The following is a 19,415-nucleotide window of genomic DNA, read 5'->3' on the forward strand; positions in this document are numbered from 1 at the left end:
TAAGTTTCAAGAAACATTGAGTGAGAATGCATGGAATTTGAAAGTTAACTACAAAACAATACCACAAATATTAAGAACTTCAAAAATAAAGAATGGACATAGAACCTCCAAAACAGTGCATTTTAATTTTGTATGAAGCCAAAATCTACTCCACTTGTTTTCAACCTTTAAACAAAAATAGTCTCAGCCTCATGAATACAAAGTATAGTCTTTTGTAGTCAATCACATTTTTTTTCTATTAAACAACTGCAATGGGACACACTATTGTCTTTTCCTACTTGTTCTCCACTTCCATTCAATCTCAAAACTAAACCATATGAACATAAATAAAACATGAACTGTTGCCATAATGACAGTCTCATACAGCTCTTGAACGACAGCTGTAATGTTGGCATGAGTGAATTCTTTTCATCAGAAGTAAAGACTCTAAACAGCATGGTTGTCAAACAGAACTAGTTCCCATGGCTATACCAGCCTTCACTGGGGGAAAAAGCACTGAGAAGCTACTGTGTGTAAATAAAATACATTTTATCATCACGTATTAACTTAACTGTCTGCATTAACAAAACGTGCAATTTATTTTCCCTCTCGCTTTCTCTGACTTTTAGGATTTTGCAAAAACAAAACATTTCTGTGAATGATTATTTGATGGCCAGTTCTAAACTTGATTTAGAATTTATCCAAAAAAATTCTTAAAGCCAGAAAAAATAAATCACCCAAGTTTACTTCTCAAAAATCTACTTTTGCAAAAGAGGACCAATACACAGTTGTATTGGATATTGTTATGTGAATGAGCTATATATGCATTACAGAGGCACATGAAGTTGCGAATTGGTGAATTATGATTGAATTCCATGTCATTTTAGATGTATTTTTATTCCATACATTTCCTTTAATCACACAGAACAAAATATAGTGGATATTAAAGTATAATTTTTGATATGTCTGAATAGATAGATCAAGCAGCCAGCGTCTAACATCCTTGAGTCCACCCACTCCAGAAGCATCTCTTCTACTGAGTCACTGTTGGCTTGAGCAAACGTAAAGGCGTCTGAGGAGATAAGCAGTGAGTTCCGATTGCGTCTCAGTGACGTCTCATCTTGACTCGTCGTGTGGGTGCGTGGTCGTGTGTGTGGCGTGAGCCCGGCTCTCTCTCTTCAGTTCTCCTCCAGGAGTTTTCTGAACTGCTGTCGCCGTGACGTCTCTGTCGGGAGGAGACGGAACGCCTCTGCAGCTCTTTGTCCATCTCTAAAATGCGAGGTCTGAGGGAGGAAAAGAGCAAAATGATTTAGCAAAATGCATGTGTGGAATGTGACAACTTCGTTATTCTTGAAGGATGAGTTCACGCAGAAATTGAAATTATCATCATTTACTCACTGTCATGTCATTGCAAACCAGTATGTTGTTACATTTTTTTCCCACTCAATGACAGTTCATAATGACCCCCAGCATAAAGGTTTGGAATAACACGAGTGAGAGTAAACAAATGACAGATTTTGGTTTTTTTTGGGTCACGATTCCTTTACAGGTGCACTAAGCAAGCCGGTTCAGCAGGGTGATTTTCTTTTGAACTTTGTACTGCATCTTGCAAAAGCAAAAATATGTTGTTACCAAACACATTGTGTAAATACCCTACATGCTTATCTCTCTCCTACATTATCATTCAAAGGTATGGGGTCGCTAAGATTTTTAAAGAACTTCATTTTGCTCACCAAGGCTGCATTTATTTGACCAGAAATACAGTAAAAACAGTAATAATAAGTGAAAATTACAAAAGTTTTTATTTGAATATTTTTTAAATTGTAATTTATTCCTGTGATGGAAAGCTGAATTTTCAGCATCAGTAACATTTGAGAGCAGTAGCACCGGTGCCACTACCTCTACAGACGGTGGCACCAGCACTATAATAATAATAATTCATAATATTACACGTTTATTTTTTGGCTATGAACATTTCACAGTAAAGCGCTGAGCTTGAGTTGAGATACAGATGAAAATGTAAATATTCTACTCATATTAAATATATAATTGCTCGTCTATAGTATCATACTGAACTGACCGACAGCTTTAGTGACTGTAAAAGGAGTGCTCTTTACTGTTTTTCATGACACTTCTTGACTTTTCCTACTTCATACTTCAGAACAAAAAGCATCAAATAATGAGAGATTTCATAATATTTCAATGTAAATTTAAAAGCAAAACCTGTGAAAAAAAGCTATATTAGGTGGAAATGGCTAATAAGCCAATAAGTGTTTCTTTGCCACCATTTACTGGATATAGTGGTAATTTCCTGTCTTTTTTATTTTCAAATAAAAGTGTTTGCCACGTGTTAGATTTCCTACATCTTGAAACTTTTAGTTTTACAAAAGGTGTCAATCTTTGATAGAATAACTGATAACTGTTTAAATGTTATTTTTAGTGTTGGAAAAAGTGTGAAGCACTTGAAAGTCCTTGAAAAGTGCTTGAATTTCACTCAAAACGTACGAACGCCGAAATAAATAATATAAAAACAGACTATTTCTGCCAAAATACCACGGTAAACACAGTTAGCGTTACTACATGATTAAATCCATGGTGAATGTTGGTGATTTGTGGATTGAAAAGCCTTCTATAACTTGTTTATTCATGTTACAATGTTTCTCATGCGCATCTCAAACGAGGAGTGCAGATTAATTTCGTTTGATGTTTCTCATATTGAATAGAAACGGCAGTTCTTATCAGTTGGGCAATGTGGCACCAGAACGATCTCTAAAAAAGTGCAGTCACACCGGCAGGAAAAGTAGTCTTGGGGCCGGTTTACACCTGGTCACTTCATGTGTTTTTACTGATCAGATACAGAAGTTATCTGATTTATCAAAACAATTCCTTTTACACTTGGTCACATAAATGTGTTTTCGCAAAACGGATAAAAATCTGATCTTCAATTTCAATCCTGTGCTATGTGCACATTTATTGGAGTTCACGTCACCGATAGCAACAGATAGAAGATGCATTTTATTGATCATCAGCTAATTTCAAAATCAAAGACCGCAATAGGAGAGAGCGGTAACAGCAATGGTAAGATTTCTTAACTTTTAATGAAGATTATCTTGAGAGTCACTTTCAGTTTTATTCGTGGTAGTTTGCGCTAGGCTTGATGAAGAGATACTCAGCTGCTCATCTGCTGTGATGCGTGCTGAAGTAGCGCCATCATATCTGGCTATCACATGACATATAGCCTATAACACGCTCTCACACGTTTATTTTTAACATTGTTGGGAGGAGTACAATTTACATATGTGGTTTCAACAACGATGCATTTAGACTTTCCACTTTCTATTTTTTTTTTTTTTATTCCACTTTCATCTGTAAGTGGTTTGAGTGATCAGATTTAAATCCATCTCGAATGCTTTTCGGAGGGCATTTACACCTGGGCCCGTATTCATAAAGAATCTTAATGCAAAGAGTAGCTCCTAGTGACAAAATTCTAAGAAAATTCTTAGAAATGTGGGTGTTTACTCTTAAAATTAAAGAAAAAATCCTGGTAAAGAAAAAAGTAATTCAGAAAGCATCTTAACCCTTAAAAGAGGTCTTAAGGTCAAACTTGTTAGGAGCACGGACGAGGACTTAAGAGTTTTTTTAGCAGAGGAGAAAATGGCAGAAAGATGAAGAGGGAGAAGAAATGCATTGCAGACAATAGATGACAGTGAGTGAATAAGACACTATAGATTAGATCGTGCAGGGAACATGTTTGTGACCGATTTTATTAGAGACACAATAACATCTCCGACACAGCGCAGGAATGGTGTAGTGGCAGAAATTAAATCATTACTGTACATTAGGGCTGGGCGATATGGCCAAAAAAAAATTATCACGATATTTATTTTTATATCAGTCGATATCGATAATTATCACGATTAGGGCTGCAACAACTAATCGATAAAATCGATTATAATCGATTATGAAAATCGTTGTCAACGAATGTCATTATCGATTAGTTGGTCTGCTTACGTCACGGGGAGCGTTTACTGGTACGCACACACACGCAAGGTCTCTCTCCCTCAGGGGCTCTGCCGAGCGCGCGCTACACGGTTTGGAGCAGTCTCTTCTGTCTCGCATGCGCGCTCTTGCTTGCGCGCTCTAGATTTCGGGAGTTTGAACTAATTCGCGGGCATCAGGGAGCCGCAATCAATATGCGGGAGACTCCCGGGACTTCCGGGATCTTGGGATGTCTGTATTTTGTCTCGAGCATCAGGTTGCGCAATCAGTTCGCTCGCAACGTAAGTGATGGATTAAAATAGCCCTACCGCAGAAATAGGTTAAATTAAAACGGTCTTTACAAAGCGAAGCACTAAATATAAAGGCAGTTAATAACAGCAGCAGTAAAATATTGTTTTTTAGTCACTGTACTCAGTGGTTTTCAGCGAATGCTTGTGCACTAATGCATAATTTCTCCTGTCCTTTACTCAAGCCTGTTAGCTTGCTGGGTAACGTTACCTCCATTCCGTTCTCTTTTTATAGCATTTGTCTACTAAGTTTTAATTGTTTTTCAAACGCGATCTACTGCGGCTCTACGTTCACACAATTGTTTTCAGTCTTTCTATATTTATTTAATCAATTTATCCTTATATTATTCTTTTATATATTATATATAATATATATTATATTCTTTATCCTTATATTCCTTATATATAATTAATTTTAAATAAAAATTAAATGAATTATATATTTTAGATGTTTTTAGTTTGTTTTTAGTTCAGATATTCACATCTGAACAACATGTCTGTGTAAATTTGTTTTAACAAAAATTGTGTTAAAACATAATATGTTGGATATCATTTTTTTAACAATAATCATGTTTGTCAACTTGCCATCAGCAATTATCATTAAAAACAATGCAAATATTGATATTAGTAAAACTCAATGTGTGGCTTTTGCACTTTTTAAAGTACACTTTTACACATAAATACCCTGATTTACGGTTTTATTTAGTTATAATAAAAAAAAAATCTAATTTAATTTCTATCCGATTAATCGAAAAAATAATCGTCCGATTAATCGATTATCAAAATAATCGTTAGTTGCAGCCCTAATCACGATAAATGTCAAATCTTTGTTTCTTTCAAATTTAAAGGCAGATTTTCGCTCCTAAGGGAAAGTTGTAGAAACCAGAGCGTTAATTGTGGTTTTAAACTACTCTTTATTGTGAGAACATCATGACAAACACTTACCGAACAGGTGAACATTACACAAATCTGAGGTAGAACATTCAAACATTTGTCATTTTTCCTTAAGAAAATAAATATTTGAATAGAAAAATATATTTCTTAGTTTCTGCATGTGCTAATGGGGGATATTGTTTCAAGTCTTGAAACAGGTTTGTGTTGCCTAACTTTGATGGGATGTATCTTCAGCACAGTTTGCAGTGCAGGCTGCAATATTAATATTACATGTTTTGTCTCAAAATGCATATTTGACAGTGAGTTGACAGTAAATCTACATCCTAACTCAAGCTAATACTATGTTAAATTTATGTTCATTAACAAAAACAGGTTACATTTTTGAGGACTGTTTGAGTTTTATTAAAATTAACCATTGGTCATCCAGTATCATGCATTTAGATCATGATAACCACAGATAAAACCAGGCATAGCCTATAGCACATCACTATCATGGCAAAATGTAACTTTATGGTTTCCATGGTATTTGTATGAAAAACAGTAGCCTAAATAGATTATTAAATACTGTAATTATATTCCATTAGTCATTTAATACATTGTCTACATTCGTAATATAATGCAATTCAATATGTATATCCTACATTTCATGGTGTAGTTATTACTGGCTAACGTTACAGTAAATCCATGGTAAATCAATTCAGATTCTGACTGTATCATTTCACACAGTGTTTCTCCTGTTTGTCCGCGCTGTTTCTTCTGCCTTTAAACTGGTTTAAATCACTGAGACATTTGTGTTCTTCGCTGAATTCAAACGCTTCTCACTGGATCTCGAGACAGAGACCGATCATAGTAAACGCGTCTGCTCTCGTGAGCTCGCGCTGCGCTGTGCTGCCGTTTGGACTTTGAGCCGAGCGGATAAATGGTCCGTGTGGCGCGCGGTTCAAATGAGTTTCGTTCCGCTTTTGGCGCATAAACATTATCAAACATTTATCGAACTCTTGATATCGTTTTATCGAGAAAAATCATATCGCGATAATTATCGTTATCGATTTATCGCCCAGCCCTACTGTACATTAAGATATTTGGCAGCTGGGAAAATGTATCAACGCAGCAGTGATGATTTGGGTCTGTCACAACCTTCTGTAAGCAGAGTGATCACAAACAATTACAGCACTTTCAGAACCTCTTATTGTGTCGCAGTTCGTTTCGTTTCCACTGGACATTCCCACATTGCAGGCTAAAAAAAATACATTTATGAATATAGCAGGTTTCCGGACAAGCAGGGGGAATGAACCGTAAATAATTTATTATTAACCGCTATAAGCTCCCACGTCTACTTCTGTGCTGTGACACCCGGCATGAATTTCCTTTAAGGATGGCCTTGTGTTCATCCACTAACTGGGCTCACAGTAAACACTGTTCCTCTGTCGAGTTGAGCTTTCTTGTCCTTCTTGTTTTTTTATTCCATGTTTGCTACATTAAAACCAACATTCAAACCACCACTTAAATAGACAGTGGAACAATTTTTATCATTCTAATCCAATCAAATACCTTATAGGAAATTAACAGTATGGTAAATAAAAAAATTATTTATATTCACAAATATAATGTGTGTGTATGAGAATGGTCAAAAAGGAAAAATTACGCATGTAATTTCAAAATGAAGGCTTAGAATAGACCCTATACTTAAAATCACTCTTTTTTTCCTTCTTGGACAACCAACCAATCACAGTCTTCAAAAGATTGTGTCATACATAGCAACGGGGTCAGCCCCGCCTCCTCACTAAGATGAAAGTTTTTGTCTTTTCCTTACTCAGAGTTGCTCTCAGATCGGTCCCGAATTGCTCTTAAGCTAGGACTCCTACGTAAAAGATTTTAAGCTAAATTAAGAGTTTTCTGAGAGGATTCTTAGAATCTTTATGAATACGGGCCCTGGTCTTTTCCCGATCGGATAGCTATCTGATCACAGAAAACGCATTAAAGGAGAACTCCGGGCAATTTTTAAGTTAATCTTGATCGTTAGACCTTTGTGAGTACTGACTATAGAAAAAAAAAACGAAACAGATTGGTGCTTGCTACGCGGAGCTGCGATCGCGAATGCCCAGAGCTCCCACTCAGCTAAAACGGGAGCTATGGGGGCATGGACATAAAGAGCGTTTTTGAGCCTCTTAACAGACACAAAATGCAATTAAAATGTCTGTCCAACATGAACAGGGACCCTACATGTTAACAAGATGCGTTTAGCAACTTAGCCGTTGTTTCAACTCACCTAAATAGTCTTTTAGACGGCAGGCTCTAGTCTCGCGCTGCAGTCCCGTGCTGTAGCCGGAAAAGATAAACAATGTCCAGGTGGGAGGAGCGTTGATCATGTGCAACGAGTTAAGATCAGAGTTGCTAGTTGAGTAAAGTTGGCGATAAATTCACAGATTCTAAATTCCCGGGTCAATAACTCGTGAGCTAAACGTTGTTACTACACAAATAACCCCTCTTTTTAATCGTAGTAACGTAGACAAGCAGCTACAACCTCATTTTCCTCGAAACGAGCTTTCCTTCGCAGTGGATAAAATACACTGATCTCTATGCGCAGGCGGCTGAGAGACAGATCCGAAGGGACCGTCTGCAAAGTGCAAACCCCGAAAAGCGTTACAACGAAAACAGTCAATAACTTCACTGTCACACACTATAGTGTCACCAAATTCAGTTTACACACCACTGTTGTCCTGATGGTGTTACTAAAACACTTATTTTAGTATAAAAGTCTTTTTGCATACTTTTTATGATTTTTATCTATGGAAAATATTCAATAACTTCATTGTAATTCACTGTATTGTTGCCAAATCCAGTTCACACATCACTGCTGTCCTGATGGTTAAACTACAACACTTGTTTTGGTAAAAATATTTTAATTTTATATTCAATTGCAAATTTATAATTTTGATGATTTTTATTATGAAAAATATTCAATAACTTCATTGTAATTCGCTGTATTGTTGCCAAATTCAGTTTACACATCACTTCTGTCCTGTCGGTTATACTACAATACTTATTTTGGGAAAAATATATTGTGTGAACTGAATTTGGCAACAATACAGTAAATTACAGTGAAGTTATTGAATATTTTAATAATATTTTCTCCTTTAAGTGGCCAGGTGTAAACAGCCCCTAAAGCCCTGGACATGATCCTTCAGAAATTATTCTAATATGCTGATTTGTCGCTTATTTATTTGCAATAGAAATCTTTTAATATAATATAAAAGTAACTTGGGATTTAAAAAGAAACTTCTTTAATTAAATGCACCCTTGCTGAAAAACGAAAAAACAACAAAACCTTACTGACCCCAAACTTTTGATCAGTAGGGTATGATTTAATTATTTTGCAGATAATGGGGTTTACTAAAATAAACCTTAGTATAGCTGCTCATGTGATCCCAAAATGGCCGGCTCCATTAGGTGGATCTAACTTTATGCAGACAAAACAGTGGTCACTGGTCTTAATCACATTCTAGAGTAAATCAATTTAAACATTTGTCATATTTACTTCTTTAGGTATAATTGAATAAAGTAAATAAATACATTAGATTTGTGCACCTTAAATATTAAACACAAGGTTTCTATAATTTCTGAAGAAAATCCAGCCTGATCAACTGTCCTTAACAAGCCACACTTTTAGGTATTTATCATGACTACACCACAAAGTGGGATGAGTTTCAGTGGGGTTACACTTCATTTTAAGGTTTCCTTGTTACAGTGTAATTATGCATTTAAGTACTTATTAATATTAATCAACAATATATACTGAGGGTTAGTTGCATGCAATTAAGCGTAATGTACTGTTATTACTATAGTAAGTAAATGTAACAAGGATGTTAAAATAGTTAGGATTTAGTAGTTATGCATCCTATTTAAACAGCTTGCAAGTACCTGTGTGCAGCATCTGGGTCAGCCTTGCGGTGTGAGCGTTTGGCTTTGAGTGTGTGTCGTCTCTCAGAAGAGTGGATGGACGGGCTCCGCGAATTGGAGTCCAAGCGAGGGGCATCCGGCCTTGTTCTGCAATAAAACACACCAAGACAAATTATACACCCCGCATATGCTTCCAGAGCTTTCAAGAACAACTCTGACTCAAAACAACAACTCACTTTCTGAGAATTATGACAGCTCTCCTTTCCTTGATGTCCTGTGGGCGGATGCAATGTGTGATGTCATCAGCTGCGTAGTCACTAAAAAGAATCAAAGCAGAGAGCATGAGCAAGATTTTAATATTTTACTATAAACATGGCAGTACTACAGTACTGTGTGAGTTTTATCCTTTCAAGTACCATGTAAACTCCATGGCAAATGAGTATGGCAATTATATACTACCATAATATAAATGACCATGGAATTACCGGTAACACTTTACAATAAGGTTTCATTGTTAACATTAATTCATGTATTACACGAGCAACACATTTGTTACTGTATTTGTCAATATTTGTTAACTTTAGATAATAAAAATCCAGCTGTTCATTTTTTTCATGTTAGTTCACAGTGCATTAAATTATGTTAACAAACACAACTTTTTGTTTTTAATAATGTATTAGTATATTGAAATTGACTAGTTCATGTTAACTAATGTAGTTAACTAATGAAACCTTATTGTTAAGTTTAACCGAATTACCTTATAGAACATATCACATATAACATGAGAAAGTCTTGAACTAGAATCGCAACACAGTAGCAAGTGTCCGGGCTGGTAAAGTTCCCACCTGAGGACGGTGACGCTGCCGCGCCTCACGGGCAGGTACAGCACGGGCTCGGACACTCGGATGGGCTTGAACTGGAACTTGCAGCCGAAGCAAAGCGCGCTATCGCTGAAGAACGACACGGACACGATCGGTCGCTCGAAGATGTGGATAGGGTCCACGTGGGACACGATGCAGCCCCCGGGCTGGTAATCATTAATCACGGCGCTATTAACGAAGCCCTCCGGTATGACGCCGTGCGTCACGAGGCGATCGATGACCAGCTCGTGCACCCAGTCCGGGATCTCGTCCACCTCGCCTTTGGAGTAGAGGCGTTCCTGCCCGGGGCCGCGCTTCTCGAGCTGCGAACCGTACGTGTAGCCCTCCCCGAAGAAGTACTTATTCCGCAGGGGCGCCCGGTCCACCGTGTGCTCCCGGTAGAGCCCCTTATCTGCCTTAGCAACCACCTCGTCGATCTTTGCCTCAATGCGCGCGCACTCCTCCTGCGTGAAAATACTCGCTTGCTTAATGCCGCTCTTCACTTTGCGCGCCTCCGCGTCCCGCCGCTCCTCGTACTCACTATCATCGTCATCCGACTCGCGGTATTTGCGCTTCTCGCCGTTGCTGTGCTCGAAAACTGTGTCCCTGTGCGGTGTCATCGACTTCAGTTTCTCCCGCAAATCCGTAAAACCGGCCATTTTAAAGAGCAAAGTCCGAAATTTCGCGGCTAAATGTTGTTTATCCTGAATTCACTTCAGGTCCCCATGTTATAATATTAGTATCGGTCACTGAAGTCGTGCGGGACGTGACCGAAGGCCTGTAGCGGTGTCTCCTGCTTCCTCTTTCCCTGTTGTAGCAAATTAAACCAACCAAAGTGTCCACTGCCCCATTCCACGAGCAACCCGGCTGAATATGTAACGCAACGCAGAGAGTGTGCTGTCAATCACAGGCGGCGTTTTCCTGCGGTTCAGTCCCATAACATTAGCACGTAGCACAGCTGCGGCACCGTTAGCTTCCAGTGGACACAGGTTTACAGTGACATGTTGTTTGTATAGCACGCCTTCTGGTCACTACAAGCTGTGTTGATCAGCTAATTAAAATATATCCAAGAGATAGTAGTTATTCTGCAACAGCAGGATTGTACAGAGCCGTGAAAAGATCGTAAACTCGTGTAACTAAAACTGTTTGAGTAGCTGCGCATGCGCGTCATGCCTTGCACGTAGGCATGAGGGCCTGGTCCAGTGACAGCCAATGAGCGACGCGAGCAGCTGTTAGCAAACCCCTTCAGCTATATAAGGCATTTTCGATTAAATGAAAGTATTACCATATTTAATAATTATTTATTATTATAACAATAATTTGTAGACAGAAAATGCACGGGTGAGTGACAGTGGGAATGTGTAAGAGCTGTTGAGAGCTTGCCTTGAGGACCGAGGTTCGACTCTGTTCTGGGGCATTGTACTAGCCTTACCCCTGATTATTTAAATTTAAATAAAAATACATCTTTAGTCATGGTAAATGTCCGCATTTTTATTTTATTTTGATCAACATATATGGTCATAAAAAGGGTTATTTAACAAAATAATTGATGTGCAAAATTTGCAAGCTAGTTAAAAACCCATAATGTACAAGAGATCATTATGTTTCTATGCTCAAATCTGATGGGGTTCCTTAGTTATCTCAATTTGCATAATGAAAACGTAATTTTTAAAAACAGCTAAAATTTGCTGTATTAGATCATTATAGAAAACACAAATGTGAACATCATATTCCAGTTTCTCCAAAATACTGAGTTATAGACAATTACAGTAGGACAATTTATAAACTTAGGCTATAACCAATAAATGTATTAAGAGATCTATAAAAAAATACAAATTTAACAACCTACAGGACCCATATGTTAACTAATAGCTAAATATACAAAGTTTCACTGAAAAATTGTCATCATACTTTGAAAACTACCATTTCATTGTCAGTCTGTGTGAGATAATAATGAGAGTGAAAAATATTACATTCATATTGTGTTCTCCTGAGTAACATCTATCTTCATTCTAACTTGTATATGTGGATGTGTTACAAGATTAATATAAAAACATTTATACCTTGATTACTTTCGCATCTGGTATCAAGGAACAATTTTACCAGACATGTTTTGATGCACAAAAGCAAGGCAAATAATAATCCATCTGTATAAATATTACGCATTCAGTACAAAAATAATGCTTTTCATTCACTGCGTGTGTTCTATACATAACATGTGAACAAATACACATGATTAGTGCAAACATCGCATTAAGAGGTTTGGTTTGTTTTGTTATGATGAGATAAACAATAAATACAAATTCTACACATACAGAATGCATGAAAATGTGTTTTGTTACAGCATGGTGATTTCACTGGGTGGCAGCGTCAGCCTCTTCTCTCGCACAGAGAGCATATTCTCAATGTGCATGGCGACAACCCGACACAGCTCCAGACCCTAGAAACAACATATATGGTCATAAACCACTCTTTAATACTTGTCATGCATGGTTCTAATGGTGTTGAATGTGCGTTACCTGTTCCAGCTGTAACTGTGTGACTCTGTGGTTGGTTAAGTCTCCTATCAGGATGTCTACATAAGGATAACTGGATCCAGTGCTGGGCCGCTGTGTGTGAGCTGACTGAACCAGCTTCAGCTGGAACTTCACCAGCACCTCCTGCCAATAGAAATTTAAAGTGCCTTTATTATGCTATTTTAAAGATTTTAATATTTGTTTTGGAGATTTACAAGCATCCAAGGTAAAAAAACACTTTATTTTCTCATTATATACATTGCAGCAAGCATCACCTAATTTCTCAAAGTGTCTGAACACGGTTTGCTTGTTGATTCAGTCTCTCTTAACCCCTCCTTTCCAAGAGCCTACTCAGCTCTGATTGGTCAGACAGCAAAGTCTACTGTGTTTGGTTTGTTGCTTACAGTGAGTGATGGAAACGAAACTCCTATTACAAAATCTGAATGTCAGTTGCTGGAAGGCTTCCTCAGCGTTTGATACACAGTGATACGAACAGTAACGACGGCATAGCTTTTTCAGTATTAATTCCAGTGTGTGTCCCTCATCCTTTTAAAGCGCATGCGAAGTGGAATCTCAGTGCTGAAAACAGCATCTTCTCAACATGTTGACGACATGAATCAAACTCTTACAGTCTCAACTACAACAGTGTTTTTGGGCAGGTCAAAGTAGACATTGTTTGCGGGCAACCATAGGCGGGCATTATGCAAATTTGTTACATATAGGTATGTAACAGGAAGTGAGACTGGAATTGGAGATGACTTGTTTCGGCAGTTCAGAATCAATTATTTCTAATTGTCATGCACTTTGATCTTTCAAACTTTGCAAACCTTTTACATTCAGTTGTATTACACACTACATGAAAGGTTATATTCGAAAAAGCATAATAGGGGCACTTTAATTTGTAAAACTGAAAACATTAGCTTTTGTAAGTCTGTGTGTGTTTGTAATACGCACATGAGTGTCTTTGTGCAGGAAGTTCAGTCCGTTCTGATTGACAGCGAGGATGCATGGTGCAGAGATGGTGCTGTTGCTGCTGCTTTGGATGTAAAAGAAGGACGATCCAAACATGGGAAATGCACACACCAAACCTGAAGTACACACACAAACACAATCCAGCAAACTTGCTTTTTATCATAGTATTATCTGATAAAAAAAGGGTGAAAAGTTAAAGAGGGTGTTTGGCCTGGTGAGAATAAAATACCCAGGAACTGGGATCTGGCCTGGTGAGGGTTCAGGCTTTGTACGGCATGAACATGTTGGGCAACCAGTTGCATCCACTGCTGAGGCCCCTGTCTGCCAAAGATCTCTACTGGGATGTACTCTGTCAACTCATGACTATAGAGAGAGAACATTACAAGTCATTATGCTTAAATTGAATATATGTGGAAAGATTATTAACTAGAAAAATCCCAAAGGAAGTGCCTTTTTCAGACAAATACTTATACAGATACTTGTAAAAAATTCCTTAAGACAAATAGACTACTGTTTAAAAGTTTGGGGTCAATCTGCAAAGATTTATGTTGATTATTGTATCATATTTGGATTCTAATTTCCAGACATTATCCATAGGGTGAAAATTAAGTAAAATGTTAGTATATATATATATATATATACATATATATATATATATATATATATATATATATATATATAAAGACAGTTTGTACAAATAAGGTTGCGTAAAGAATGAGAGATGTCTAAAGTTGAAACATACATAGTAGGTGTGTAGAGACTGTCTTTGGCTCTGTGTTGAAGAGCAGCAAGTTTGGCAAACTGGTTAAACTGCTGTTCACTGATCTTTCCCTGAGGTATGATATTCAGCAGACCCTTCACGTAGTCTGGCAGAACCTGTGCAAACACAAACACATACGATTATAATGGAATTATAGGTGCAGGTACATTTTATTTACAGTAGAATATAATTGTGCACTTTTTGAAAATTTCAATAACAGTATTCATAAAATGTGGTCCAGCAATTTATTATATTTACACTACCGGTCAATGTTTGGGGTAGGTAAGATGATTATTATTATTATTTTTTATATATTTTTCTTATGCTCACCAAGGCAGCATTTATTTGATAAAAATACAGTAGAAATAGTGATATTGTGAAATATTATTGCAACTTAAAATAACTGTTTTCTATTATGAATAATATGAATGTATTTTAAATTGTAATTTATTCCTGTGATGGCAAAGCTGAATTTTCAGCATCATTACTCCAGTCTTCAGTGTCACACGATCCTTCAGAAATCATTTTAATATGCTGATTTGCTGCAATGAAAAAAACAGTTGTGCTGCCTAATACATTTGTGGAAATATCTTTTTTTCAGGATTTATTTGAAATAGAAATCTTTTGCAGAATTAGAAATGTATTTACTGTCACTTTTGATCAATTTAATGCATTATTGGTGAATAAAAGTATATATATATTTTTTACAGTCTTACTGACCCCAGACTTATGAACGGTAGTGTATATGTCATTCTGCGTTCATGCCATGTTGTAATTGCCGAAACATGTGATGTCCTTGGAATTATGCGTTTCAATGGCAACACTTATCAAAACCAAAATCCACTGCAGCTGTCTGCAGGCTGTCCAAAATAATGTTGCCCTCATAAAAGTGGGAGCTTCCGAGTTGTAATTACAAGTTCTATGAGGATGTGAAAGCTTTTTACAAGTCGGAATCTTATAATAACGGTAATTCCAACATGGCGTGAATGCACCTTAATTTACATTTTCTTAACATTTTTCTATCCTCACTGAATCCAAATACTGTCAGTATGAACATGGAAAAGACAGGATTGCTGGTTTGATGTTTTAGTGCATTAAAACTGGTTAGGACGCATGTGAGTAATGGCATATGATAAGAGAGACATGTCGTGCCTGGTTATAGTGCATGGTGACACAGAGCTCGTTGTCAAACTTGAGCGGATGGGCCCAGATGACTCGTCTGAACCAGAAGCTGTAGTTGGCATCAATTTGCTCCGCTTCTGTTGCAATGTCTAATATGTACTCTCGCTTATTGAGGGGCCGCACATTCTGACCTGTGTGACATAAAAAATAAATGAGTGAATAAATCTGGTAGTGAAAGCGGTAGGGTATGTTCGGAATGGCATACTACTATGCTATTCTCAGAAGAATTCATTGTATATTCTGTAGTGTGCACAATATAACTATTTAATACATAGTATACTTGAATAATGTACTTTTTCTACATTCGTTAAAATAAACAAGCATAGCATGCTGTGTAGACTAGGATCCCACAATGCAATGCTTGTTGATTTCCAGTGTGACTAATGAACCAGAGGTAAAAGCAGCTGTAATTTTTTAATATGCCCTTTTTGACTCATTATTTGGTCCAATAAAATTTACCAGTCACTGAATTAAAAATGCAAGATGAGGTCATTACGTAATAAAGAACACTTTTTTTTAAGTTTTATTTTTGTATACTGCGTATATTGCATTACATACCAATTTTTATGTATAAATACAAGTGCAGAACAGAGCATGTGCTCTAAGAACTAAACACAGGTTGGACAATGCAGTATACAGTATATAGTGAGAAATATTCAGTGCTCAGTTCGCTAATATTCCACTCTAAACATAGCCTTATAGAGGTGTAAGGACATCAATCTGTACCTCTGTTGGTGACTATGAAAATTGTGTACTCATCCATTGCCTCCAGCCTTTGTAACGCCATCTCATAGCACAACTCCTCTATGATATCCAGTGCCACCTGCACACACAACAGATCAACATCTATCTTAAGTTAACTTACAAATATAATCACATGCAATAAATGCTATGAACTGTCAAACAAGAAAACAAGACATACAGAGCAGGTTTTGATCTTTAAATGTCTCTCAATTCCGCCGGGAAATAGAAAGAGTTGCCGCTTCGAGCTTCGACCAGCCTGAAAACACATTCATGAACATAATTACATTGTAATTCATATTACATACTCTACTGATCAACAGATGTTAAGAATTTGTAATGTTTTTTTTTTTACAAGCAATCTCTTTTGCTCACCCACACTGCATTTATTTGATCAAAAATACAGTAAAAACTGTAAAACTGAGAAATAGTATTACAATTTAAAATAACTGTTTTCTGTTTTGTTTGTTTGAATATATTTCAAAATGTAATTCATTCCTGAGATGCAAAGCTGAATTTACATTACTAGAAATCATTCTAATATGTTGATTTGGTGCTCAAGAAACATTTCTTATTATTATCAATGAAGAAAACAGTTGTGCTGCCTAATATTATTTTGTGCAAACGGTTTTTGTTAGGATTCTTTGATAGGAATGTACTTTTTTTGTATATATGTAAAAGTCTTTACTACCACTTTTTATCAATTTAATGCATCCTTGAATAAAAGTATGAATTATATGTAACATGGTTATTGACCATTATGGCTTTGAGCTCCATATTACTGGGGTAAACACTCCTGCCACCAAACTGAAAGGTCTTCCTCAGATTCTGCTCACAAGCTTTAGCAATTCCTAGAAATCACACATTAAATGTTAGATTATCATGCGTCATAAAAATATTAATTTAGAGACTAAAATAAGTTAAATGTGTACTGTATATGTGTGATGTATAATTACCATGGAAAAGCACTTCAGGACTTCTGCAGACGTCTCTGAGGAACTTGAGTAAGAATGGTTTGAGCACTTGAGAGCAGCGGTAAAAAGAAGTCAAAATGTAGAGCAAGCGCCAGCCCTTCTGACAGCTGTCACTGCAACACAACACAAAACTAACATACAGACCAACAAACCCTCTGACAGCTGAACACAGATTCCTAGCAAACAAGCAAATAAACAAAAAACATCTCACGGTTTAGAGCTGGTATTGGCTGTGATCTGTCTGAGGACTTGACAGTAAGCTTCATCCTTCATCAGTCCATATTCACCCGTTAACTACAAAAACAATTATGCATTTTAGTCAAATTAAAGCTAAAACTAAAAATGTATCAAACACAACTGGGGGTCTATGAGCCCTTAGGGTTACAGTACAGCTGGTCCTATGGACGAGAGGTTGTGCGTTACCTTAAGGAAGGTGCAAACCACAAACTGCTCTGATTGGCCCCTGAGTGGATGATCTCCCATGAACTTCATTATGGCTGCACACAAACCAAACACAGACAGAAATAAATCTTGAGATATGAAGCATTCCAAAAAAATAATAAACAAACATAAAACTGAGTGGCTGTGATTTATGTTTCATCTCACCTAGGAAAATTTCAGAAGCAACTCGGTTCATGTTGGGGTCAGTGAAGTCTATGAGGGACTCTATGATAGGGTTCTGGAGAAAAAGAGAGATCATCAGTTTTAAATATATGTGTGTGTGTGTGTGTGTGTGTGTGTGTTTGTGGTGTACATACAATATATATACACACACACACACACATGAATATGTATACTACTGTTCAAAAGCATTTAAAAAAAAAGTCTATTACGCTCATCAAGCCATTTATTTGATCAACAATATAGTAAAACAGTAATATTGTGACATATTATTACAATTTAAAATAACTATTTTCTGTTTTAATAAACCATTTATTCCTGTAATAGTAAAGCTGAATTTTCAGCATCATTACTCCAGTCTTCAGTGTCACATGATCCTTCAGAAATCATTCTAATATGCTGATTTTGTGCTTAAAAAACATTTCTTATAATTATTAATGCTGAAAACAGTTTTGCTGCTTAATATTTTTGTGGACACCATAATACATTCTTTTTCAAGATTCTTTAATCAAAAAATATCACAAGCTTTTTTTCAGCATTTCTTTTAAACAGAAATTACATTATAAATGTAAATCTTTACAGTCACTTTTGATCAATTTAATGCCTCCTTGCCACAAACTTTTGAATTGTAGTGAATAAGTATATGCATATGCATTTGCACATCTATTTATATGTTTGTGTACGTATGCATAGAGGACGCAGTACCTTGCTGAATTTCACCATCTCTGCGGGATCTTTGTTTCCTTTACCTTTTTTGGACTTATCCCTGAATGAATCACTAGTAACAAAGAAAAGTACAACATCTGGACTCAGTCCTGCGTATAACTGTGTTGGACTGACTTTTAATAAATAGTAGGATTTTTTTGTATTATAATAGCAGTAGCATCACTTTTACCTCTTGTTTCCATTTGACGTTCTAAAATATTTCTTAGCAAACTCCACCATGTTGTACTGGCTGTCCAAAATGATGTTGCCCTCAATTTCAGAGTCACCAAAATCCTCTAAACCATCAGACTAGCAATCACACAAAACAGAAATTATAACGAGTATGTAATATTAGTAATATATCGTCAGAGCCATTTAACTATATATATACACACATGTATTTAAATATTTAAACCATTCAACTTCAGCTCCAATATCTACTAACAGCCTTGTAGTAAATAGGAAATTCACATTTTTTATTTTCAAGAACAAATGTAATAATGAAAGTGCACTATTAAAAAGTTTTATGCAGTGTCGCATCATTTGCTAACATTAAATGTTATGACATATTGTGCCAGATTTGCTAAACAGGGCAAATTATTGTGAGAGCGCAATTCCAAAAAGCGCCGATAGAAGTGAAATGCCCAGTGCGTGATCTACAGACGATACACAAATTAAAGCACACAGACACAGCGGGATTATTTCCATGACCAACACAATACACAGAAGAGCTCAAATTAGCGTCTGTTTTAAGACGTGCTTTTTTGGGCGGTAAATAATGCCACAAATACCAGTAGATTGACGAGCGCAAACCTTAGTAAATCACCTTGCATGATTCATTTAAATACTCTCCTCTCATAAATTTTGCATCTGAAAAGGAAACTCCTACAAATGCATACGCAATAAGGTCCACCGCAAAAATAACCCTGTCCATGGCTTTTCAGTGCTATTCTTTTCCACCGCGTGTCTTTAGCAAATCCTGCCAGTAGTTTTTTAATACCAAAATAGGGTTTGTGCTGGAGCAA

General features: G+C 36.6%; 2 protein-coding genes across 2 annotated transcripts in view; both read right to left on the bottom strand.

Annotated features, from left to right (window-relative positions):
* Positions 1-106: 106 nt before the first annotated feature.
* alkbh5 (alkB homolog 5, RNA demethylase) lies at positions 107-11,123 on the bottom strand. Its single transcript, XM_077205296.1, has 4 exons — positions 9,905-11,123; positions 9,296-9,376; positions 9,081-9,206; positions 107-1,262 (listed from the first exon to the last, which is right to left on the bottom strand). The coding sequence occupies exons 1-4, from the start codon at positions 10,576-10,578 to the stop codon at positions 1,085-1,087; spliced, it is 1,059 nt and encodes a 352-aa protein (XP_077061411.1). The 5' UTR covers positions 10,579-11,123; the 3' UTR covers positions 107-1,084.
* A 274-nt stretch (positions 11,124-11,397) lies between these two features.
* The window catches only part of myo15ab (myosin XVAb), a 54,349-nt gene continuing 46,331 nt past the window's right edge, over positions 11,398-19,415 (bottom strand). Inside the window, exons 51-65 of the mRNA XM_077205297.1 lie at positions 18,581-18,699; positions 18,391-18,463; positions 17,671-17,743; positions 17,488-17,561; positions 17,276-17,358; positions 17,047-17,177; positions 16,847-16,941; positions 16,272-16,349; positions 16,076-16,172; positions 15,320-15,480; positions 14,150-14,283; positions 13,637-13,770; positions 13,390-13,523; positions 12,439-12,579; positions 11,398-12,359 (exon numbers count right to left, since the gene is read on the bottom strand). Of these exons, the coding sequence (XP_077061412.1) occupies positions 12,258-12,359; positions 12,439-12,579; positions 13,390-13,523; positions 13,637-13,770; positions 14,150-14,283; positions 15,320-15,480; positions 16,076-16,172; positions 16,272-16,349; positions 16,847-16,941; positions 17,047-17,177; positions 17,276-17,358; positions 17,488-17,561; positions 17,671-17,743; positions 18,391-18,463; positions 18,581-18,699 (1,629 nt within the window). The 3' untranslated portion in view covers positions 11,398-12,257. The remainder of the gene's footprint in view (positions 12,360-12,438; positions 12,580-13,389; positions 13,524-13,636; positions 13,771-14,149; positions 14,284-15,319; positions 15,481-16,075; positions 16,173-16,271; positions 16,350-16,846; positions 16,942-17,046; positions 17,178-17,275; positions 17,359-17,487; positions 17,562-17,670; positions 17,744-18,390; positions 18,464-18,580; positions 18,700-19,415) is intronic.

Source organism: Siphateles boraxobius, unplaced genomic scaffold (assembly GCF_051911475.1).
Source record: "Siphateles boraxobius isolate OS27281-9 unplaced genomic scaffold, OSU_SipBor_1 53, whole genome shotgun sequence".
NCBI classification, from domain to species: domain Eukaryota; kingdom Metazoa; phylum Chordata; class Actinopteri; order Cypriniformes; family Leuciscidae; genus Siphateles; species Siphateles boraxobius.

Coding starts and splice junctions, on each gene's coding strand:
- alkbh5 (XM_077205296.1), bottom strand. CDS start 10,578: ATGGCCGGTTTTACGGATTTGCGGGAGAAACTGAAGTCGATGACACCG. Junction 9,377..9,904: donor GGCAGCGTCACCGTCCTCAG/GTGGGAACTTTA, acceptor GATTCTTTTTAG/TGACTACGCAGCTGATGACA. Junction 9,207..9,295: donor GCTGTCATAATTCTCAGAAA/GTGAGTTGTTGT, acceptor GTTTTATTGCAG/AACAAGGCCGGATGCCCCTC.